This window comes from Salvelinus fontinalis, chromosome 41 (genome assembly GCF_029448725.1).
Source record: "Salvelinus fontinalis isolate EN_2023a chromosome 41, ASM2944872v1, whole genome shotgun sequence".
In the NCBI taxonomy this organism is placed as follows: domain Eukaryota; kingdom Metazoa; phylum Chordata; class Actinopteri; order Salmoniformes; family Salmonidae; genus Salvelinus; species Salvelinus fontinalis.
This window is the reverse complement of record NC_074705.1, coordinates 9,908,006-9,933,105: the sequence shown is the minus strand read 5'-3', so window position 1 is coordinate 9,933,105 and position 25,100 is coordinate 9,908,006. Positions and strand designations below refer to the sequence as shown.

Genomic DNA, 25,100 nt, shown 5'->3' with positions numbered 1-25,100 from the left:
ATATGGGGCAGAAATGGGAATTTACCCTTGTTCACCAGTGAATAATAGTAAAAGTTACAAGGCAACAAGCAAGAATGGACAAAGGCCCATAAAAAAAAAATATATATATATGTATATGATTTTTGTTATTACAGCCCAGATGTGCCATCCCATCCCCTATTTATAAAAACAAAAACTATTATAAAAATAACATTTCCCCCCTACAGCTTAGCCCTGCCCCACGAGAGCTCCCTGCCCCACCCCTCTCCAAACATGGAGTGGCTGTGAGTGAAAAGGGGCTGGTTCTGCCTCTACTGTTATTCACTGTGTCTGTGTGAGGATGGTTGCAACTAAAGAGACCTCAGGGAACCCAGTGTGAGCCAGAGCGCAGCCCTCCACAGACCCTCACCTCACTGCTGCCGTACAGCAGACATCCTACCTGACCTGACCAGCTCCCATCCTGCAGACTGGACAACATCACCACCACAGGAGCAGGACAATATGCAGAGTCTAAGTGGAACTTAACCTGAACAACACCTGAAATAGTCTTTTTCCCTATAATTCTCTCTTTCGCTCACGTTCACCTTACCCTGTCCTGAACACTGTACTGAGCTGAGTATATTGGAGACCTGAGCCTGCAGCACTGTATCGTGAGTATGTGCAGGATCAAGTTAAAATGTTACAGGTTATGGGTTTCAGTCAATGGTGGACTTTTGCACCTCTGTGTTGGTGTGCAGATGTTCATGTGAGTTTCTACCTGAACACAAAATGAATCTCTCTCTCTCTCAGGAGGATAACAGGTGGTGATGTTCCCCTCTCTGTACTGGTTCTTGCTGCTCTGTAGACTCCACAGTCTCTGGGCTCAGGGTGACTATGATGAGAGAACCGGGGACAGGAGAGGCAAGAACAAACTACTGACAACCAACGTCATACCCAAGAATGGCCAATGTAAGAGTTAAAAAAGTGTTTATTAGTTTGAAAGGAGAGACACAGAAAAGCTTTTCTGAGACATAGTGTTGGCTAGAATATCTTCACTTCAGAAAATACATAGGTAAAGCTTCCATCACTGAAAAAATGTGGCTACAAGAAAAACTTGCAATCATCTCATTTTAAAGAGTCTTTGGCAGAAGATGGGACCCACTTAAAAAATGATTATATCTCACAGCCAGGTTTAGAAACCCATCCATCTCAGTGGCAACTGTTCTGTTCCTTGAACAGAACAAGAGCTATGTATCCCCGGGCATATTCTCTCGGACACGTTTCTTTGAACATAAATGTGATTTATTCCCGGTTTATATTGGATCTGTGCCCTAGCTTCTTTAAAAATATTGTAGGTTAGGATGCCTCGTGTGAATCGTGTCTCCTAGAGCCTTTTAGATATCAGACAGGAATCAGGAACATCAGTTCACAGTTCAAGTCATGGCGCCCCTCCAAGCTTCACTTCCACCTTGATCAATAAATCATATCAGACCTTTTCTGGGTTCAATCTTCTCTCTGGGTCATTAAGGTTCAGTATCTCAGAACTTAACCTTCTGACTTGTGGTCAGTTGCTGGCCAATGTTGGTCTTGAGAAAATACCCAGTTTTAGCCATATCGGATCTCCTGCTTTGAAATGGGATTGACCCCAGCTCTGCCCTCTGCCAACCAAAGACTGACAAATTAGCAGTACATCTTGTGTAATGGTAAATTAACAATTGGTTAATCCTTTTTTCATGTTCTCAGCACTTTTGAACGAGGGCTGTGGCCTGGAGCTGGCCTTCCTGGTGGACAGCTCGGAGAGTGCCAAGGACAACCACGCCCAGGAGAAGATGTTCGCCACAGATGTGGTTGAACGCCTGCAGGAGGTCAAGCTCCAGATGGGCCGGGCTCTCAGCTCACGAGCCGCCCTCCTGCAGTTCAGCAGCCATGTGATCATTGAGCAGACCTTCAAGCAGTGGAGGGGGGTGGCTAACTTCAAGGCTCGCATCGCGCCCATCAGATACATCGGCCACGGCACCTACACCACCTATGCCATCACCAACCTTACCAAGATCTACATGGAGGAGTCAGGGCCGAGGAGCATCAGGGTGGCCATACTGCTGACGGACGGCATCCCCCACCCCAGAAACCCAGACATCTTCTCCGCCGTGGCTGACGCCAAAAACCAGGGCGTGAAGTTCTTCATGGTGGGCATCACGCCCGCAGCCAATGACGCCTCCAACGTGGCACAGCTTCGCCAGCTGGCCAGCTCCCCAGCCAATCGCTACCTACATAACCTTCAGGACAGGGGCATCGTGGACAAGGTCATCAAAGAGATCGTAAGTGCAACGTCATCACGTTTCATCATCTGGTTCAGGTGGTGGTTTGTTGAGATGTAAATTCAGTCCACATTTTTTAGGTGTCTAGAGAAGAAGTCTCTGTGGTTTGCTGCATGTGTCTCATGGCTGTATAACTGCTGAAGGTAGAGCATTTTAAATCTGTGTGGACTCCTCCCTCTTGGGAATTAGCTTCCACCATCAGAAGGACAAATCAGGCTTTGTCAAAACCGGGCCATAGTTTGCTCATCACTTTTTGGATATTACCATGTTTACAACAAGCTGGGCCTTGACAATGTGTTGAGAAGAAATAGATGCAAATATATTTGGATTACACAATATTATGTAGGTTTACTCATGTCAAGACTCGCATGCTTTTTCTTTGCCGGTTGGAAAGGACTCATGTATATTTAGTGTTTAAGCATTCAGTTTAGGACTGAGAATAATTTATATACTTTTTGGGGGCATCCGGTGTAGTTTCAACTCACTGCACCTGCTAAGTTGTCATAGTTCCTGGAGATTTGGCTGGTGTTCCTGAGGCATTTTGTTGGAAACCATTCTGGAGTTTCAAACTATTTTAACCACATTCTTTTTAACTGAAACATCAGGTGTAAGTATTAAGGAAATATTAAGGGAAATTAACCCATTGATGTCTCTCCAAGAAGACTAATTAGGGCATGAAACAGTACAGTAGGTCTGGAGACACAATATGAGTTCAGGACCTGTTTAACTATAAAATCAGTTCTACGTTAAAACTCTGTGGAAAACTGCTGTGTGCAGTAGGAAGGAAGCTCAGCAAGATCATGCATAGCTGAGTAGCTCTGAGTCTCATGCACACCACTCGACTTCTAAACCAATTGTTGACGCAGGTGTTAGACATAACATGATCAAGAAAATCTGGTCATCAAATCCACATTAACCAGCAGCACTTGCATTAGTTACGCGCTCTACTGCTAGATCCTTATGGACTGGTTCGAGTTGCATTCGGGTACCCAATAGCACCCAGTCCAGACAGAGGCTTTCATCCTGTTTCAGGCAGCATCTGTATGTCATAAGACTGTCTGTCCCATTAGCTAGACTTTTATCTCTTGTATGCTTCTGTCTCCGGCTGGTTCAGTACCAATCCGCTCACAGTAAGAATAAGCAGACTTTCTGTGGTGGCGTCAGGTGCTTCTCTGCAAGCGGAAATATACTTTGGCTGCTCCGAGACATTTTATTGACCACTGCATGTGGTTTATGTTTGTTTTTGTGGAATTTCAACCATTCTCCTACCATAAAGAATGTGGCTGGCTTGCATGTCCAGACAGAAAAAGCAATAGCAAGTTTTGGGAAACACGATAAGTTTTGTACCAGTGTTTTTTTGGATTAGGCCTCCAGCTGACAGGATCAGGGGCTGGCGGTTGTAGTAGACTTGTACGGTGAGGTGGAGGCAGAGGTTGAGATGGACTAAGAACTAGTCACACAGCTGAGTTTAGAGAGCCCTGGGAAAACTTAGCACTCCAGCCTAAACGTTCCTGAAATGAGCAACTTTAACAGGTTAAATGCCCAACCCCATATCACTGGGATAATCCAAAATGCACCTAAACAGGTATTTCAGCAATCAACATTAAAATAACCAGTCTACAAACAATCTGCATTGGTGTAGCCTACACATCAGTGATACAATGTAACTTTAAACTCTAATTGTTAAACATTGTTAAACATTAAAGCTAGGCTACTTGTGTTTGATATTCTGTATAACAATATGAGAGATGTCTAGCAGTAGGAATTTGATTGAAATAGCAAGCAACACAAATAAACATAAGCAATCTGTGTTTGTGGCCAAAACTAGGGAAATGAACCCCTGGGCAAAAACTGGTTGAATCAAATTTTTTTCGACATCATTTTAAGAATACAATTCAACGTGATGACATTGAATTAGCATTAAAAACTGATTGGATTTTTTTAAAAAGTCAACATGAGGGGAATGCATTTTTTTACACCCAACTTTTAACCTAAATCCAGTGACATTTGTTGATTTAACATTGAATTCACACTAGTTGACATCTGTCACATAGTATAAATGATTGGAGACAGGCAAAGGAATTCATAATAGGGGGGGGGGGGGGGGGGGTTTAAAACACCACCCAAAAAGACTACGTGCCATGAAAAGGTATGGGGACAAAGCCCAAAACAAACAGGTATATAAAATACAGGGATGTAACCCAAACAAAAGAGCAGGTTAAACCTCTAATAAATAGCCAGGATGAGACCCATAATAACACACCCACACACCCACACACCCACACACCCACACACCCACACACCCACACACCCACACACCCACACACCCCGAAGGCCGACACTACACCACACATGTACTCACAAGACCAATGGACATGGGAACAATAACCCTCAACACAGTGGTGAATAGAGGGCACATATATACAATTACTAATCAGGAGGGAATTGTAATCAGGTGTGCGTAATGAGACAGTTCAGTAACGCCTAGAGGCCGGTGACGTAGGTCCGGGGGAATCCGTGACAATCTCAACCAAACTTAAATCAAAACTAGAGGTATGTCTGCGCCAAGTGGGGAGAGGAATGTCCTGACTTTGTTCAACAATCACTTTCTCGCCATGAGATATGTGTAGAATAAATATGAAGTGGACTAAATTTTTACCAATGATTTGTTTTTCTCATTTCACAGACAGAGTTGGCTGATGAGGGGGTAAGTCCCAGTTATCTAGACCTACTAATCTTGATATACTGCAGCCTTTTCACACATTAGTCAATGAACTACCCTCTTTAGGAGTCTGAACTCCTGTCTGACCCCCTATGTTGTGTCCCTGTGGTTTAAGTGTCCTCTGGCCCCGAATTGTACGTGTGACAAGGGAGAGAGGGGACCCATTGGCCTCCAGGTAAGTGTCTGAACATGACCAGCATCACCCTCAAGCTCCCCTCGACATCAATACATTGAGATCACAGCCCCCTTTGAACTGAACATCCTGTAATGGACGATTACTTCCAATTTGATGGACTGTACAGTACCAACACACGGAGCCTGCCTTGATGCTTACACGTGAGATAATTGAGGGGCTTTGGTAGGCTTTAGTGATTTGTGTGGTTAGAGGCGATTCATATCTGCTTCCCTGAAGCAGTGATAGTGTAGCAAATGCTTAACATTCCCTACTTCACGTTATGATCAGCAAGCTGTTACAGATATTGGCTTGGGAAAATCTTCAGAATTCTGCTGTTGTAGGTTACATAAAAATGTATGTTTCCAGGATATCTAATAAGGATGCATTCGTATTTTTGGAGACAAAGGCAGTCACGATATCCTCACCAGTAAATAGGTCATTGTAGTCGTTTTACCTAACTGACAATTAATACTGTAGACTGTTCCCTTGGTGACCAGACATTGTAGAGTATCATCATCTAGAAGGTCAAAACCAGGAAGCCCCACTGGATGTACTTTGATGTACTTTAGTATTAGGGCCTGTACACAGTAATCACCGCCATTATCCTTCAACAGCCCAAAAGAGCAGTTTCTCAAACCAGAAGCAGCTGCCACACACTGATCAGATGCTGTTGAGGAGTACACACACACACCACAAATGAGATGTTTCTCTCCATACCATGCTGATGTGATTTCCCTTCCCTCCACAGGGCAAGAAGGGGAATTCTGGAGAGGATGGGAACCCAGGTGTTAAAGGATCAAAGGTATTGGTGATTTGCTTTGCCTGTGTGTGTCTCTTCCAATTAGTCTTTCATTCTGTTTTCAAAACCTTACTTCTCTCTTTTTTTCAGGGTGAGAGCGGGCTCAGTGGACTTCCTGGTCGAGATGGGGAAGAGGTCAGTACAGAGGGCATACCCAAAACACCTGCTGTTATATTATTAGATGAATGTACACAGCTGTTGAAACAGACTTCAACAACTCAGCATTGCTAACTATAAAGACAAGGATTCTGTTCTGCGGTCTGTGACAATGTTTTGATCACTGTCTCCTCGCTAATCAAGATTGTGTTGTTTCTACTCAGGGCAAGCCGGGCTACAAAGGAGAGCAGGTAGGATATGAATCTCCAGATCAATATCCCTCCTGGCTGTCCTAGTATTTAGTAACTATGACACAATGTACCTACCTCATTTTCCTTGTAGGGCGAGAGAGGAGAATGTGGCACGCCTGGAACCAAAGGAGACAGGGTACAGTGTCTTTTTCTTTTGTTTTTGTCATCAAATGTTTTTTTATTTTGTCAAATTAAGTTACAACTCCCCTGCCCCCATCGCAATCGCACCCCTACCAAGGACCTAAGGCAGGGGTGTCAAACATATGGCATGCGGGCTGGATCCGGCCCGCGACGGGGTCCAATCCCGCCCTTGGGTGGTTTGAGTAATTCAAAAAATATATTTAAACTATGAACTAAATGAGTTTGACACCCCTGACCTAAGGGACCATTGGGTCAAAGTGTCTTCTTTAGCTCCATGAATGCGAGCTGCAGTGTATTTTTGTTTAATCGTATTTTATGTGTTTAGCTTTAGTGTCAGTACATACCCGTCTGTTTATACTTTAGCCAACCTTTTGTGTTGCTGGCTAGTTTTTGTTTGTCTGGGCTATGATGTTGCACTGATGAATGCAGACAGTGTGAAACCCATACTACCATGTGTTGACTGTGCCTCCTGTTTGTTTGTCATGTTTTGACATGAACTGACTGACCCCCTCCTTCTCCAGGGGCCTGAGGGGCCAGTTGGCACCAGGGGAAACAGAGGGCTACAGGTAAGCCTCTGTTCTAGAATCCTTTGTGTCGGCCATCTTTGTTGAGACTGTCACAAGCTAGGTAGTTTCAATGGTTATTCACTGACAGACCCCAGTTTACTATATAAGTAAAACATGTCCTTCAAGCTGTCCTCTACGTTTAAAACTCAATTGTGTTTGTATACCTGTCCATTTGTAGACTACTTTATTCTGTCTTCTCACAGGGGTTACCTGGTCCAAATGGCGATGTCGGGCCTGAGGGTCTCATGGGGAAAAAGGTGAGTTTTACTTCATACCCAATACCTTTCATTAACAGTGTCATTCACAGAAAGCCATTAGTTAGATGAACCACATCTGCCCATAGGATGGAAGAGAAAGCAACTACTTTGTGACTGACTAACTGACTGACTGACTGGTCTGGCTTACGTGCCAGAATTTCCCCCACTCCTTAGTTTCAACCCATTGATCAAATGTGACCTTCTATCTCAAATCCATACGGATAACTAATAAACTAGATCATAGTTTATTGGCTGGACTACATCAGTTCTGTCTGGGTGTATGGAATCTGGTTTGGATCAGATCTGACACCAAGTCCAGACCGAGACCAGAAAAAGTCCCATTCAAGGCCATGATAGTCATTTTGTCAAATCACCACCATAATAAGAGTGTTTCTCTGTTCATATTTCAGAACAACATATGGATTCTTTCGACAATCAGAATAGTGGAAAAATGCATGCTGAGGAAAAATAGAGCCAATCTACAAATTATTACAGTGGGGAAGAATATGCCTTCTATAGAATGGCTAAGGATTTATAAAATCATCATTATAATTATATAATTATATTATTATTTTCAATGATGTTCTGATTTAATCTCTTCAGTTTTTGTTGGAAAGGAGAGGGTTAACACTGAAGTGAAGAAAAAAACATCCAATCACGATTTTTATTTTGCTGGTCTCTGGGGAGATCAATCTAGCTAACTAAGTCAGCCATTGGCTAGGCCATCAGAAGCGAGATAGAAGGCATCTGCCATTAAACTGTAATTTGGCAACATTTTGGAATGACAGTGGAATCAACCAATCACATTTTGATTTAATGTGTGAGACCGTTTTTTACAAAAGCCTTCTTGAATGCCAAGAGGTTACTGTGCAATAGCGAGCTGTAGTTTTCCCATGGTCTAGCTAGCTTTTGTTGTAGGCTAGTTTGCAGCAGCAGGTGTTATCGAAGATGTTATTGCTAATTTGTTAGCTTCCCCCTTTTCAATAATAACTTCAACAATTATCGTCATCTGGTGAGTGGAATTGTTGTTTTATTGCAGCGCGCTTGTTGTTGTTAGCCATCTCTTTGAAAATAACTTATGTGTATGAAACATTGTTGCATTTGAACTTTAGTTTACCAGTTACTTTGTGTGCTAAACTTCAAATGTTTTTGTAATGGGAAGTCATTTTGATTGGGAAATGTTGTGTTTTTGTATGCTTATGATTAGGACCTACTGGCTTATTATGTCTGAGTTTATGGACTGCTTATCCTTTAACATCATGCTGTGTGGGATTTGTCTTTCCATCGGCCCTATGCAGTGGTACCTGGAGAAGCAGGTATACTCTAATTTTGCCAAAGAGTGGAAAGGAAAGGCACCCTGTGTGAAAAAACCTGTTTTCCTAAGTTTTTTAAATGAGTTTTCCTATAGGTTTTTCAGATTTTCACTCTCAAAATCACATTTTTTTTGTATACAAAAAATGTTAAAATGTTATGTGCTAAGTCCACAACAATGCTTAAACCAGATCATTTCTGGGTGGGCCTGGCCAGTAGCAGTGGGTGGGAAAAATCACTGAGCAAGCCAAGCCAGTAAAAAAGCCAAATTATAACCTATGTTGTGATAATTGCCTTGTTTGCTCTATAACCCATTCATTCATGCGCCACCAAGATATACAATAAGGTTGTGACAACAAAAAGACAATTCACACAGTGGTGGCATAAATTCAGCTACACACATGTTTGTTTCATCACAAAACCAGAGAGCAACATCTGTCCAGTGTAGTCCAGAAAGCTAATATTGCATACAAACAGTTATATCACCTGCAGCATGGTCAAGCAAGTTAATGTTTTGACAGTTTACTAAACAGCTACTGATTTAGAACCACAAAGTTACCGCAAGTCAGCACAAAGACCACAGGAGCCCTGCCTCCGCTATTCCAGCACCATTTCAACTTAAACATTTAAACATCATCCAATCAACAAGGCTTTATATGCTTAGTTTAATATAATGAAAACAAATGTAAGGATACCAAAAGCAATTTAGTCCAATCAATGTTGCTAAATATCATGTGGCTGTCCCTGGTTCTGAATTCTGTGTGTGCGTGCATTTTCTTTTGCACTCACACTAGTTGAACACCAATGCCATCCTCCTCTCTTTTATGTTGGCAAAACAGTCTATGGCTCTGTCATACAGTACACTTTTAGTTTTTGCTGTCATATGCTACCTAGCAAAAATGCTTGCTAGCCTGACCTCCTTGCATGGGCAACAATGAACCAGCTAAGTTTTCTAGCTAGTTATTGTGAGCCTACAAGGCTACATCTAGTCTACATATTGAACTTCAATCATCTCAGGCCTGTGGGAACAACATATTAATTTATGGTTAGATCAGAATCGCCATCTTAATAATTGGCCTGTGCAGACATTTAATTCAAAACCACAAGTCCAAAGCCCCATCCATGGCTTGCCAAAGGGATGATTTAGCAATCTAGCTACTGCAGGACATCAACATAGGCAGACCAGAAACAGACATGTTTTTCTGAAAATGACTATTGCAAAGGAAGTGATTTGATTAGTCTGAAGCGAAATCCAAACTGGCCTCCTTTTGGGGGGCGTTTTGCTGAGTTCAAACGCTTGCTGGCATCAATCAAATGGTACGGCGGCAACATGTTATACTCTTTTGGTCCAGACAGAATCAGATACATGAGCTACACATACTGAGACGGAGGGGCACTGTTTCCCTTTCTTGGATGATTTCTCCGGTGAGACTCAGCCACTTGTGAATTGACTGAAAATTATGAAAACACAGAGAGAGACGAAAGATACATGATTTTATCATTTAAATGTTTTTATTTGTCAAATATTTAGGGAAGCCTGGCTTCCCTTGGCATACATGATTACACACCACTTGGCCTGGCAGGTCCTGGCTCCCCAGCGGGTGGGACTATGTCCACCCAGGCCCACCCATGCCTACGCCCCAGATGCAAACAGCACATGATGACAATTGCGCATCACAAATGGCCTACTAACCAACACTTCGGACCAAACTTGGTTTGCAAACCTAACATTTCCTTAGTTAGCATTTACTGGTAGATATAAGTTGAAACGGCTTTCCTACCCTCCCGGTTACCGAGAAAGAAACTGAAGATCTCGTACGACACTGTGTACTACTCCCCTCACAAAACAGCGCTAACTGGCTCAAACCAGAATAGAAAGAGGAGTGGGAGGCCCATGTGCACAACTACGCAAGAGGACAAGGACATTAGTGTTTAGTTTGAGAAACAGACGCCTCACAAGTCCTCAACTGGCAGCTTCATTAAATATTACCCACAAAACACCAGTTTCAACGTCAACTGTGAAGAGGCGACTCCAGAATGCTGGCCTTCTAGGCAGAGTTCCTCTGTCCAGTGTCTGTGTTCTTTTGCCCATCTTAGTATTTTCTTTTTATTGGCCAGTTTGAGATATCGCTTTTTTTTTTTACTCTGCATAGTAGGCCAGCATCCTGGAGTCACCTCTTCACTGTTGGAGTTGAGACTGGTGTTTTGAGTGAGTAGTACACAGCGTTGTACGAGATCTTCAGTTTCTTGGCAATTTCTTGCATGGAATAGCCTTCATTTCTCATAACAAGAATAGACTGATGAGTTTCAGAAGAAAGTTCTTTGTTTCTGGCCATTTTGAGCTTGTTATCAAACCCACAAATGCTGATGCTCCAGATACTCAACTTGTCTAAACAAGGCCAATTTTATTACTTCTTTAATCAGGACAACAGTTTTCAGCTGTGCTAACATAATTGCAAAAGGGTTTTCTACTCATCAATTAGCCTTTTAAAATGATAGACTTGGATTGGCTAACACAACGTGCCATTGGAACACGGGAGTGATGTTTGCTGATAATGGGCCTCTGTACACCTATTTAGATATTCCATAAAACATCTGCCGTTTCCAGCTACAGTAGTAATTTACAACATTAACAATGTCTACACTGTATTTCTGATCAATTTGATGTTATTGTAATGGACAAAAAAAATGCTTTTCTTTCAAAAACAAGGACATTTCTAAGTGACCCCAAACTTTTGAACGGTAGTGTGTGTGTGTGTGTGTATATATATACACACACACACCTACACTAATTTGGTACGCTCAGTGGGGATTAAGAAGTAAGTATACGCAATGCCCACTGAAAAAAAGTGGGTATAAGGCTTATACAGTACCTGAATATACCCTCCACTACACCACTGGCCCTTCGTGTTTGACAAAAAATGCACTCTCCTACATGAGTGGGCTGGTATTACGGTTGTTTCCTTTCAGAATCACCAACCCGTCACACACTGGCCTGGGTCCAATAGGTTTGCGACTGTGCAAACATGTCTATAATAGATGTAAAGGCTATTAAGATATGAATGTTTCAAGAAAGGACTGTATGTATCTGGCCCGTTGAAGTGGTTTTATGGCTGACTGAATGGAAGCTGATAATTCAACGTTTTTTTTTTTTTTACTCTGAGTCAAGACCGAGTTCACATGTATCCAACACCGAGACAAGACCGAGATACTCAATATGTGGTCTCGAGACCTCGGTATCGAGTACTACGCTGGTATCAGTCCCACTGAGTAGACTGACTAGCTCTGGTCCAGTGTGTTCCTGTGCGGGTTGCCGATGCTGAGCCTTCTGCAAGCCGCACATCACGCCCTGGACCAGAGCTACTGACAGACAGATTCAAGTGGGGCCCAAAAGCAGATGGCAGACGATTGACCAAGTATGTGTACATTCATGTTTTGAATGGATACATTACTTGCTAAGTATCATCAGTCATTGCACGAACGCCACAGAAACTTTGATGGATTTGTAATCATGTTATTATCTTGTCAGTTTGTTTTTCAAACTTCTCTCAGCAACACTCCTGCCAAGTCTGACATATGCCCACACTCAGTCAGGCAGTTAGAGGCTTAATTGTTTTGAAAGAATGTTCATGTTGCTTGTTTGACTGTCATCCAAGATCAAATGAATGGCAGACTAATGTCTGACATTTAGCTTCCCACGACATGTTGGAAAGAGAACAGAAAGAAATGTGTGGTATGTAACTATCATTCTTCTCGCACTGCTATTAGAATGCCATACATAATTATTGGAACAGTGAAGCATGTTGTCTTCTTTTGGCTCTATACTCCAAAGGTTTGGATTTGAAATCAAACAATGATTATGAAGTTGAAGTGCAGACTGTCAGCTTTAAATTTAGGGTATTTTCACTCATATTGGGTGAACCGTTTCGAAATTACAGCACTTTAAGTACATAGTCCCCCCATTTCACTTGTGTAATAAATGTTAAGGATATGGTCCCATATTCATAGCACACAATGACTACATCAAGCTTGTAGCTCTACACATTTGTTGAATGCATTTGCTCTTTGTTTTGGTTGTGTTTCAGATTATTTTGAGCCCCCAAAAAACGAATGCTAAATAATGTATTGTGTAATTTTGGAGTCACTTTTATTGTAATTAAGAATAAAATGTGTTTCTAAACACTTACACGTTAATGCGGAAGTTACCATGATTACGGATCATCCTGAGTGAATCATCAATAATGATGAGTGAGAAAGACTCACAAATATCATACCCCCAAGACATGCTAACCTTTCACCATAACAATAACAGGGAAGGTTAGCATTTTTGGGGGGTATGGTATTTGTGAGTCTAACTTTCTCATGGGGGAACTATGTCCAAAAAGTGCTGTAAATTCTAAACAATTCACCTGATATGGATGAAAATACCTTCAAATTAAAGCTGACAGTGCACTTTAACCTCACAGTCATTGTTTGATTTCAAATCCAGACTTTTGGAGCATAGAGCCATAAGAGAAAAAAATGATTCACTGTCCCAATAATTACGGAGGGCACTGTTTGAATAATGGCTTTTAACAATAGTGATTTGACTGAGGGAATTCTCCAGGAGTTTCAGAACACCTAGTGCTAGCCTGAACCCCCAGTAGAATTTGATTGATGGAAGATGTGTGAAGGGGAAAAAAGTTAATGTTTGAGGTCAGTGTGTGTGATTTGTGTGGTGCTGTGTGTGTGTGGTGAGGTAATGGCTGGGTTAGTGATGGAGATGGTTAGAGATAAGAGGAATTCAAAGGAAATTGTCACCTCATTCAAAGAGTTCTGCTCTTGTTGGCCCATGGTGGAGGAGAAGGAGGGAGAGACACAGAGTTATGAATTGCTGTTGTGCCAAACACTTTTCGATATGAATATCCTGTCTACTGAAGTGTGTCTGTTCCTGCATGGTTACGTGTGTGTATGTTTTATAGGGTGAGCGGGGACTTTCTGGGCCACCTGGAATCCAAGGAGAAACTGGGATTGGGCTTCCTGGACCCAAGGTATCACTCCATCATCCCATTGTTTGAAAAATTACATTTCCCCCCAACCACCTGTTGTATCTCACCTCGCGGGTGTTCAACTCTCTCTGCAGGGTGATGTGGGGTTCCAGGGGCGACTGGGGCCTCCGGGACCACCTGGCTTAGGGGAACCTGGACTACCGGTGAGTTAGCATGACCACAATGTACACATACTTGACCACAATGTACGCATGCATTTATGAATACTCAGAAATGACTCAGTGAAATGGGTGTTCATGTAGCTGTGTATGGAGTCTATGGTTATTCAAGTCTGTTCACCATTGGTTGATTTGTTTGTTTGTGTTTCACAGGGGACTCAAGGGCCACAGGGCGTCCAAGGAGAGAAGGGTCCTATAGGAGAAGGCTTCGCCGGGCCAAAGGTATGACTGAGCGTCTGCAGAGATGTGTCCCAGGCCGGGCTCCAGATCTGTGGCTGTAAAACCAGCAACATCACATGGATGATGGTTGCAGGAGAAGACACAGCACTGTAAAAGTCCATCTGAATTACACCTCTATTTGGTATCACAGTGTCCACACAATGGATCTATAGATCAGTGATTTCTTCTTCTTGTTCTACTACGGAGTAACTTCCAGCATGCAGGTAGGCGAAGTTCAGAGTTCAAATGGATGTCAGGTGAACCCATACAGCCTCTGGGCCCTGGGCTGGAAAACACCCAGAAGCTATCCAGAATCCCTGTAGAACATGAAAGGAGTGAGTCATTCAACTGAGACCAGAAGGAAGAAATGAGTCCATCTGCTTTTCACTTGGTTGCTCAGGCACACATGGGCTACATCTGCCCAAACCAGACCTCTCTCTTTCTCCCTGCTCTAACATATCCTCTGAACTCAAGTGTTACCAGGATACGGCTATTTGAATTGCAGTGAGGGTCTTGCCTTCAAAGATATTATGTTATACTGTAGCCGTGTTGGGACTTGTAAGAGAATGGTTGTAAATGCAACAATGCAAACATGCCATTCCTTTAGAGAGAGAGCTGCGTTACGGTAAGGACAGTTTTATATAGATATATATTGCCTACTTCGCGCCAAGGAAAACATTAGGCTTCCAGTGGCAGGTGAGGAGGTAACACAGATACACAATTGTTTTGATCATTCCTGAACGGTCTGGGTAAACAACGCTTGATTACGTTTTGGGAACGCACTTAAGTAACATCATGCCAAATGGAATCTCTGTTTGGCGAAGTCGCAACTTCGACTCATAATAGTCCAGTCAACTGACTGAAGAGACGTATCCTTTATTGCATTATTTCATTGAAACCTCAGTCCACTCAAAGATCCTATCATTAGAGATATTTATCTGTCAGTTTACCCTGGAGAGAGTGACGGTGTGAGTTTCCACCAGTCATCTAGAAGCGTCTACCGTTAGATGGCCTCGAGGCTTTTACTTCTCTGCATTGAGGCTGACCCCAGACACACAGCTCTGGTTGTGAGCAGCAGTGCTCTGTTGCTAGTCACAAGTACTGACAAGTTCCAGATTCACGAGAGTTGAAAAGATTTTTACTGCTACCCTTGTTGTCAACACCTGCTGGGGTGAAGAAATTGAGGATTATGGGGGATTAATGCGTACATTATATCTAAGCTCCGTTGCAGGTATGTTGCTGGTTTGTCTTTGCAGCTACAGCATTAGCAATACCTAGAGTGTATTCTCCCCAGACCTGAGGTAACCTCTGAGGTAATGGACATGTTTTACACACATCTCTCCCTCACTCTCTCTGCTTCAAATTTGATTATTGTGTCCTTCACAATGTTTATTTATTTTAGTCTTCTATCATTTCAAGTCGGAGCCTGACTCCTGCAGTAACTAAGTACACAGAACCTTCAACGACATTCAGCTGGTCGCTGTGGTTTCCTTCTCCACCAGTGCTGATCTACTATCGCTCGGTGCCAAAGCCCTTCGCTGGAATTATGAGAGTAACACTAAACATGTCCTCCGGCATCTCAACATCCGTCAGAACCCGCCTCGACCGCGTGATCTCCCTGGAACGTTCCTTGGAGGTCCAGAGTGGATGCATGCAAGGCTGGGAAGATATCTGAAGAAGTTTCCAGAACCCCTTTCACGTTCCTGTTTAGACTTCCTGTCTCTCACGCAGGAACAGACACAGTAAACGGACGTCCGTTGTCACCTTGCGAACCATCCTCGGCGTGGCACATGGATAGACGTAAACAGACATTACAACGGAATGCTTGAACCTTTTGCCAAGACGGAAGGAAAAACTCAGTTTAACGTTTTCATAATGTTTCATTGTTCTTATCAGCCTTGTGGTTGTTGGTTAGCGGGATCATGGTTGTTTTCTTTATTAGATCCTAATCTGAAATCTAAATCTCTCATTGACATCAGTAGATGAAAGTCTGAGTTATGGGCACAGAACTCAAATTGGGATTCTGCCTTCACTGAATGGCTGGTGTGAGTTTATCTCTCTCTGGTGTGAGAGAGACTGAAAATAATTGTAAAGAGCTGTGTTTGTCCCTCCACAGGGGGACCGGGGTCTGGAGGGCCCAAGGGGGCCCAGAGGACAGCCCGGCGCTGGAATCAAAGGAGACAAGGTACAGTATAGACTATAAAACTAAATCTGGGTGAATGGCCTTCACACAAACACGCAGTGTACTCCAGGAACACATAAAGAGCCTTGGGTAAGGAGTGGCCAGAATCACTGGCGTCTAGGTCTCATTCATACTGAGGTTATATATGAGGCCTCTATTGAATCTGTGTGGTGATGAATCACACAGGGCTCAAGGCCTGGACGCTGTGCTGTGAGAAAGTTCATGGGTGAAGTAAAGGCTGATGTAAAGGGTTCATGTCAATTGTCTAAAGTGGCCTCCTCTCCTCATCTCTTTGCCTTCATTGAAACTGTTTTTTAAAGGTCTGGACAGGTGGACGGAAAGTCCTGGTTCTTTTGGGGGGCGTTTTTTCCTGTCTTTTGCTTTCACCTAGTCTGAGTTTTCAGATAAAGGGGAGGAGACAAGGAGAGGAAGCTACTTAACACTATTGAGATACAGCCTCATTCTACGTGAACAGCGTGTGTACTGTCAGAAATAGAATCACGGTCCCACACTGATTATGGGATATGAATTGATGACTTTATAAACTGGGTGGTTCGAGCCCTCAATGCTGATTGGCTGACAGCCGTGATATATCAGACCGTATACCACGGGTATCACAAAACAGTTATTTTTGCTGCTCTAATTACGTTGGTAAACAGATTATAATAGCAATAAGGCACGTCGGGGGTTTGTGATGTATGGCCAATATACCACGGCTAAGGACTGTGTCCAGGCACTCTGTGTTGCGTTGTGCATAAGAACAGCCCTTAGCCGTGGTATATTGGCCATATACAACACCCCCTTGGGCCTTATTGCTTAATTATACCATTATGAATGAAGCTAACACCGATAGAATGCCGGTAGCTGATGATCATTCTCACAGATTTAAACGTTAATTGACCTTAAAATGGTGTTTGTTCTTGGCCCGATTAGTCTTGGCAAGTTAAGCCTTGTGGTGAAATTCATCATTGGGATATTGGCAGTGCTTTCATCATATATTGAGGGCAATCCTTCAGCAAGAATGCAGTTAGCTAACATTCTGTGTTTACGCCATGTAACTTTATAGTGTCAACAGTTGTTATAAAGTGAGTCAAGCTGGATTTTTTTAGATTATAGATGAGGCATACATGTATGGGTCATTGGCTCTGGAGTTGGTTTACTTTATTGCCTACCAAAATAGTCAATTGTGTGAACATTCTCAATATTTAAAGCAAGGTGACTAGCAGGATGATTTTTAGCACAGTATTTGTGTTATGTTGACTACTTTCCCTTCATTTAATAACAGTTAATGAAAGGGTGAATATCCAAACCAATATGTATGTATATGTACTTTTTGTATATTTATTTCATTCCCTTTTCCTGTAACGCATCAACAAGCTTGTGTTGGTGTAATTATAGCTATGATGCCAACAACGTTTCTCTTTGTGACCCTCAGGGTGGCTTTGGCACTCCAGGTTTTCCAGGGCCTGTCGGCCTGCCAGGGCTGGGCATTCAAGGGGAGAAGGTACGTAGGCCCACCTATTCATTATTACAGGTTTCACCAAGTGTCACCCATACATAGTTTATGGATTACTGTCCTAATGTGACTACTTTGTGCTTCCTGTCCTACCAGGGTATAGAGGGGCCTCGGGGGCCACCAGGGGGCAGGGGCCCACAAGGAGATGGCTATCCAGGGCCCAAGGTTTGTGTTTAAATGCTTCTTCCTTGACTTTACTTTCGGATCAATTGTGGTTATGGTATGTTTAGGCTATCGCTAATGACTGTGTATGGGTGCTCCTCTCATCCACAGGGTGACCAGGGCTTACCAGGGGAGCTAGGTTCAACAGGAGAGAGAGGGGCTGGCGAACCTGGGGCAAAGGTGAGTCCTCCTCCAATGGAAACGCAATGTGTAGTTTGTCCTCGTTGTGGTGTCACATTTGGATATGGAGTCGATGTGAGACAGACAACCAACGATCTCTCTTCAGGGTGAGCCAGGAGCGTCAGGATTGGCTGGTTTTCCTGGCCTCCCAGGAGAGGATGGGGCCCCGGGACAGAAGGTATTTCATCTTCCGCCATCTCTTCGGCACCATAGGTTGATACTGTACCTCTTTGAATGTGACCATTGGATTCATATGCTTTCTTTGTTTGTCTATATAGGGTGAACAAGGTGTTGGTGGTCTGAGGGGGCCAGAGGGAGCTGCGGGGATTGGCACTCAGGGTGAGAAGGTAAGAAGATTCCCAGGTTTTCTCCTCACATTTTCATCTTCATTAATCTGGACAGCTGTGGTATTCTGAGGTTGGTTTACTGTGCTGTATCTTTGACGAATGATGTCTCTCCACATAGGGAGACCAGGGCCAGAGGGGCATTCGGGGCTTGGGTGGACCTCCTGGAATCGCCGGGCCCTCTGGAGCAAAGGTGAGGACATTGTCCTCAATTATCCTCAGTCAACACTCTGTGCTGTAGTGTAATGTGGTCACACTGCGATCTTTGACTTCTGACCTCTTCCAGGGGGAGCCTGGGACACCAGGTCGACTGGGTATGCCAGGACATCCAGGGCGGGGCATCACAGGACCTAAGGTAACAGCCCTCTGTCCCAAAATGCCCATAATTCACCATGTAGATGAGGTTTATGCCATATAACCATGTTATAACTGTCTCTTAACCATATAACTCTATCTCAGGGCGATCTTGGCCCACCTGGTCCATCTGGACCGTTAGGGGAGACAGGCTACGGGCTGCCTGGTCCTAAGGTGAGACACACTATGTCACACTACTAGAATAATAGGGAATAATTCATCGGATTTATAATCAGCGTAATTCATTGATGTACTGATATTTATTTACTTGAATCTTGATGTACTTTTATTTTCTCACAAACTTTTAGGGTGATCGTGGAGGTCCTGGTCCGTCTGGTCCATTTGGGCCCAAAGGCGATGGTTATCCTGGCCCTACGGTGAGCAATACTGCTGATTATTCATGTGTTGCTATTGCATGAGTTGTACCAGTGTTGATCCCAGTGTTTACCTGTGGTTTGTAGGGAACTCCTGGTCTACCGGGGCTTCCTGGTGAACCAGGCCTGGAGGGGCTGGGCATCCCTGGACCAAAGGTAAAGATATGGTTCCGTGTGAGGGTGTCGGATCTGGGTTATTTTGGATAGTGACAACAGCCCTGGGTGAACTGAAGACCTCAATTAGCAGAGGACATCATGATATCCGTGTGTTTTCTCCCATTTAGGGCGATATTGGATTCAGGGGCTTGCCAGGTTTAGCAGGCCCCCCAGGCGAGGGGCTACAAGGTCTACCGGTATGTATTGTAGTCTGACATGAAGAAGCTAATCTGCTAAACAGTTGGCAAAGAATCAATCCCAGCTCTGATGCGAAACCGATTTAGCCTTGTTCAGCGCCATCATAAACCCACTGACTCATGGTGATCGCTACTAGTATTACCTCATACTGAGGCAGACTCCACATTTCAGATCCACCTTGTACGTGTGAACACGTATCCCCAGGGACCTTGTATTCAAAGGCTGCGATAATCAGCGTTTCATTCTTACAGGACATATATCATTTTCACACACTACCAAGAACATGTGAATATATCCCAACATAAGGGTCTAATGAGAACCATTGGGGCCAGGGTGCCTATAACCAACACAATACCCAGAGCCGGCAGTCTAGCTTGTAATATAACATCCAGGTTTCTCTCCAGGCTTTAAATCTCCTATAGCCCCAGAAGCCCTAGGGAGCGGGCAGACCTGAGGGTTGAGGTAGCCCTGTCCGTCACATCAGTAGGTCTGGTCTCCTACAGTAAGCTTGCTAATGTGTGTCAGACTATGAACCGTAAAGCCAGAGACACTCAAGCTGTGAAATTGCCTGCTCGTGAAACGGCTTCCCTGTGACATCAGGTCACTTTTTAAGTCTAGGTTTGTTAAGTGAAAAGTGACGGGATTGTCGCTTGTTTTAGCTTATTTTGCGTGACTAGCTAGGTTTGACACGGGTAGTGCAGTGTGTTTGGGCTGTGTTGTGCTGTGCTGACACTTTTTAATTGCTATTGTACACATGGTTATAACTTCTGCGCATTTCTAGGGTGGTATTGGACGACCGGGCACACCAGGGCCAACGGGGCCCCCTGGGCAGGGTATTCAGGGCCCAAAGGTAGGTCTAGTAATTCGAACTAAGCAAGCAAATAAACATTTTCTTGTTTCTATAAAATGTTGAGCATGACAAATCTTCTCTGTATTTTGTGGACCCTTTCAGGGCGAGGCAGGGTCTCAGGGCGTGACGGGCCCTCGGGGGCCACCAGGGGAAGGATTCCCAGGGGCCAAGGTGATGACAGACACAGTGGTTTGAAGCATATGGCAGTGTATTTGAACTTTTGTGACCTTTGATCTTGTGTTGTCTGGCTCTGTGACAGGGTGACCGTGGCTCTGGAGGGGAGAGGGGCCTGAAGGGGGTCAAAGGTGATTTGGGTGACCGTGGAGTTCCTGGCCAATCAGTGAGTCATGTCATAGGTTGCTTTTATAATCAGGGCGATTCATTTGATAACAGGGATACATGCTGTAATAAACAATTAACTGCAATCAGAATAGAAACTGATCAGACCAATGTTTTACTGCTTCCTTTTAGGGCACACCAGGATTCAAAGGCGACATGGGCATCTCAGTAAGTTCTCAGTCTTTAGCCGTCTTTTGAGTTCACATTAGTCTTTTTTTATTCCATTTAGTCACCATGTCAATCCGGATTTTGACCCACAGAGAGAAGTGATCATTACATTGATCAAGGAGATTTGTGGTAAATAAAACATTTATTTGTTGTGCTTGTGTAGTATAATTTAACATTGGTTGCAACATACAGTATGCCTTTGTTGAGAGTGCATTAGAAAACGTCCTTTCTACGTCCAATCGTATACCTCTGCGTTGTTTCCAGGTTGCGGAATCAAATGCAAGGAGCGGCCCATGGAGCTGGTGTTCGTCATTGACAGCTCGGAGAGCGTTGGGCCGGAGAACTTTGAGATCATCAAGGACTTTGTGGCAGCCCTGGTGGACCGCGTGACGGTGGGCCGCAACGCCACCCGCATCGGCTTGGTCCTCTACAGCCTGGAGGTCAAGCTAGAGTTCAACCTGGCGCGCTACATGACCAAGCAGGACGTCAAACAGGCCATACGAAATATCCCTTATATAGGTGAGGGCACCCACACGGGTACCGCCATCCGCAAGGCCACCCAGGAAGCCTTCTACAGCTCTCGCAAGGGGGTCAGTAAAGTGGCTATAGTTATTACAGACGGACAGACGGATAAGCGGGAGCCGGTGAAGCTGGATATTGCGGTGCGGGAGGCGCACGCAGCCAACATCGAGATGTACGCATTGGGGATCGTGAATACGTCTGACCCCACGCAGTCCGAGTTCCTGAGGGAGCTCAACCTGATTGCGTCAGACCCTGATAGTGAACACATGTACCTCATTGATGACTTCAACACGCTGCCAGGTAAGGCAAAACGCCAAGGTTGGTGTTACATTCAGTTGGTTTTGATTTATCGTGTTGGTGTAGTCGTCAGTGATTCCTCACGAAACCCAAACAAAAAAGACCATGATTTTTGGGATTATCACTCAATATAATCCATAGAATAGTCCTTTGCAGGAAGGATTGTTGACATATATTTGACATTTCTATCTAAAAGCATAAATGAGAAGGCCTCCTTTAAGACACCATAGTGTTTCATCTGTAGGTGGTGTCATATTACACTGTTAGCTGAATGTTGAATGGCCCTGGTATATTTGTCCTCTAGAGTTGTTCCTGGTCAGCTGACACAGTGAAGAAAAACTCCTGCCCCTACGTTAGCAGTTGGTCTACTGTTATTATACGGTGTAGTCTGTAAATTTACCTAATGTACCAAGTTAACTGCATCAAGTTGCCGCGAAGTCTCCAAGGCTAATACCGGTACAATGCGATTCATCACTTGTTCCGTCATCACAACTCCTGTTACTCTGTCGCTCTCTCTCAGCTCTGGAGTCCAAGCTTGTCAGCAGGTTCTGTGAAGATGAGAACGGTGGTCCGATATACAACCGTGTCACCAATGGATACAGGAACGGGAAGAACAGGAACTATGGCATTGGCTATGGGACCACCAACCAGGGGGACTTCAACAACGGGAGGCGAACAGTCACCACTACCAGCACTCAAAGTCAGGGTGGCAGGGTAGACCTAACCCAGCCTATCAACCCTGGCACTGCCACAGTACAGGTCTTTACAGCACATTAACAAACATTTAGCAGAGGCACTAGCCAGAAAACAACCTACTGTCAATGTATAGTTGACCTGACTTGCATGCTCCATTGAACTAATGAAAACACTGTCTCCTCTTAGTCTATTGTACATTATCTCACTATAGTAACACTGGGCTTGTTACTCTGTTTCAGGCTTTAAAACGGTGTATTTGTGTTTTGTTACTAATTGACAATAGGGTAAGGACTTTGTTTGTCCTTATATTCTTCCTTGTGTGTTTTCTATTCCTCCGGCTCCAGGTGGAGCCGCGTGAGGGAGGCCAGGATGGAGGTATTCACACCTCAGATTGGGAGACTGGTCGCGGGGACGTTCCCACGTTGAACCGCAACACGTCCTCCTCTTCCAGGGAATCCTCATCTTCAAATATAAGAGGGTCCTCTTCATCATCATCATCATCATCAGGAACGTCATCTTCATCCTCAGGGTCCTCAGGCTCTGTCCAGTTAGTGCCTGCACCACGACCCAAACTTCCCAAAGGTATGTTGTACCCACTGCCAACAACAGCTGAGAGTTGTGCTATATCTATGTAGTCATGGCAGTCTACCCTGTGTCTGATTCACATGAGCCGTTCAGATTACTACAAAGCCTGTCAATCAATTACTGAATGATTCCAACTGAAATTTACCCTAATTTTGTTGATGCTTTAGCTATATCTGCCAATGAACAGAATCAGTATACTAGTGTGCCATGGCCCCTACATCCTTATATATGTATATTTATTTAGTGGGCCTTCACTAACAATCTTCTTTCTGTGTTCTGCCCGGTCAGAGTTTGTGCCTCTGGACCCTCGCTGTGCACTGGTCCTAGACCAGGGCCCATGTCGGGATTACAAAATGCGCTGGTACTACGACAAGCAGGCCAACGCATGCGCCCAGTTCTGGTACGGAGCCTGTGAGGGGAACCAGAACCGCTTCGACACAGAGGAGGAGTGCAAGAGGACATGTGTGCAAGAACGAGCCGGTATTGTATAGCTCATCTTTCAATGATCTTTGGTTTCAGTTGAATATTCATTCAAGTATGGGTTTTGTGTGAATGTTGTCATGTGGTTTCTTCACAACAGGCTGAGAAGACATCTGTCGTTGTCTCGCTCAATTCAGTCTTTAAACTGATGTTCCATGGCACCGTGTACTTCACAATGGAAGAAGGTCAAGTCATGACACTATGTTGTACCTATTGAATAAATGCTCCTTTGACACTCCCTAGTTCTTCTCTCCTACCCTTGAACTAAAACTCTACGCACTTATTATAAATATTCCTAAACTAATTCCAGTGACTGATTTGAACTTTTTAGATTTTTTTTACCGCCAATCTCTGTCAAATGTTTCCTTAAAGGTCCAATGCAGCCGTTTTTATCTCAATATCAAATCATTTCTGGCTAACAATTAAGTACCTTACTGTGGTTTGGAACTCTCTTTTGTATTGGTCTATTAACTAATTTACCGCCTGGTGATGTCACCATGGAAGACCAAAACTCCAACCCACCAAAACAGGCTGAAATTTCAGTCACTTTTCAACCTTAGTGTAGACATCTATATATAAAACACGTTTTTGACTGCACTGGGCCTTTAACTTAACATGACCATTTTCATTCAAAATGAATGGATAGCTCATCATATAACATCCTTTTTAACACACAATTCAGTCAATCTCACTAAGGAATGTAGTCAGGAAATAGTAGAAAATACCACTTGCTGTATTAGACACTGATTCTCTGATTAATTAATACATACATGCTTCCAGTGCCAAATCAGAATGGTCTATAGATTTTTTTTCGATAGCATCAGTATGTATTGTATATATCTCCCGTCATAACTCTTTTATGCTGATCACTGATTTTATACTGCTAACGTAATTGTAATATCTGCTTTGTTCAAACTGAGGAATAACAACATTGGTGCCACAACGTGTTCCTGCAATAATGCTATTCATCTAGCTTGTGACCCAGTATTAACACGTTTACAGAAACTATGAGCAACTAATATTATATCCAAGAAGTACCAACCCTGTATCAACTCAGAATGCTGTCAACAAACCATGCTAGGAAATGACAGCGGTGCTCTACCATTCATGTATAGGGACAGTTTTGTGCATTTGAATGTGTTTTTTAACCAAGATTTTTTTGAATAAAAATGTGGTTGTTTTATGTTTGTCTGAATTTGTGATGTTTATCATACAAGTACATTGCCGTACAGTTTTCTACATTACAATTGCTGCCATTTATTTCACACTGGTTCACATGGATTATACTATAGTTGTATGGTGTCCTCTACTGGTGAAAAGTTGCCTTGCCTGATACACACCAGAAACGAGGGTTCATCAAGGGTTCTTTGGGAAAGATGATGGTTCTATGTGTAACCATAATGACTCAAACACTGAGCTCTTCAATGGTTCTTTACAGTTCACAAAAGGGTTCTTTGCTCTTTTTAGTGATAATTCAAATGTAGGCCGCCAGCTCATTAGAATATTCCGGTGCGCGGTTTGCTCACAGCTCTTTTTGAGTGAGTGTCATTCCAGTTTATGTAATCTGTTGTGTTATGCTATTAAATATTGTCTAGGGCCAGTGCAGTGTCTTGTGAAAGACTCACGAATGGCCTTGTGTCAATTGAGAACGGTTGACTGAATCCGTCAGTGGTTCTCA

The 25,100-nt window shown here is 43.6% G+C and overlaps 1 protein-coding gene across 1 annotated transcript; it reads left to right on the top strand.

Annotated features, from left to right (window-relative positions):
- The first annotated feature begins 295 nt into the window (after window positions 1-295).
- Window positions 296-24,605, top strand: LOC129840412 (collagen alpha-1(XXVIII) chain-like). Its single transcript, XM_055908261.1, has 36 exons — window positions 296-629; window positions 769-927; window positions 1,702-2,276; window positions 4,963-4,983; window positions 5,114-5,173; window positions 5,922-5,975; window positions 6,063-6,107; window positions 6,293-6,319; window positions 6,411-6,455; window positions 6,982-7,026; window positions 7,230-7,283; window positions 13,556-13,624; window positions 13,717-13,785; window positions 13,954-14,022; window positions 16,136-16,204; window positions 17,637-17,705; window positions 17,814-17,882; window positions 17,991-18,059; window positions 18,166-18,237; window positions 18,338-18,406; window positions 18,525-18,596; window positions 18,690-18,758; window positions 18,863-18,931; window positions 19,066-19,134; window positions 19,219-19,287; window positions 19,416-19,484; window positions 20,267-20,335; window positions 20,438-20,506; window positions 20,595-20,675; window positions 20,807-20,842; window positions 20,935-20,971; window positions 21,107-21,664; window positions 22,182-22,420; window positions 22,702-22,939; window positions 23,231-23,422; window positions 23,523-24,605. Exons 2-36 carry the CDS (start codon window positions 786-788, stop codon window positions 23,525-23,527), a joined length of 3,633 nt encoding a protein of 1,210 aa, XP_055764236.1. The 5' UTR covers window positions 296-629; window positions 769-785; the 3' UTR covers window positions 23,528-24,605.
- Window positions 24,606-25,100: the final 495 nt, after the last annotated feature.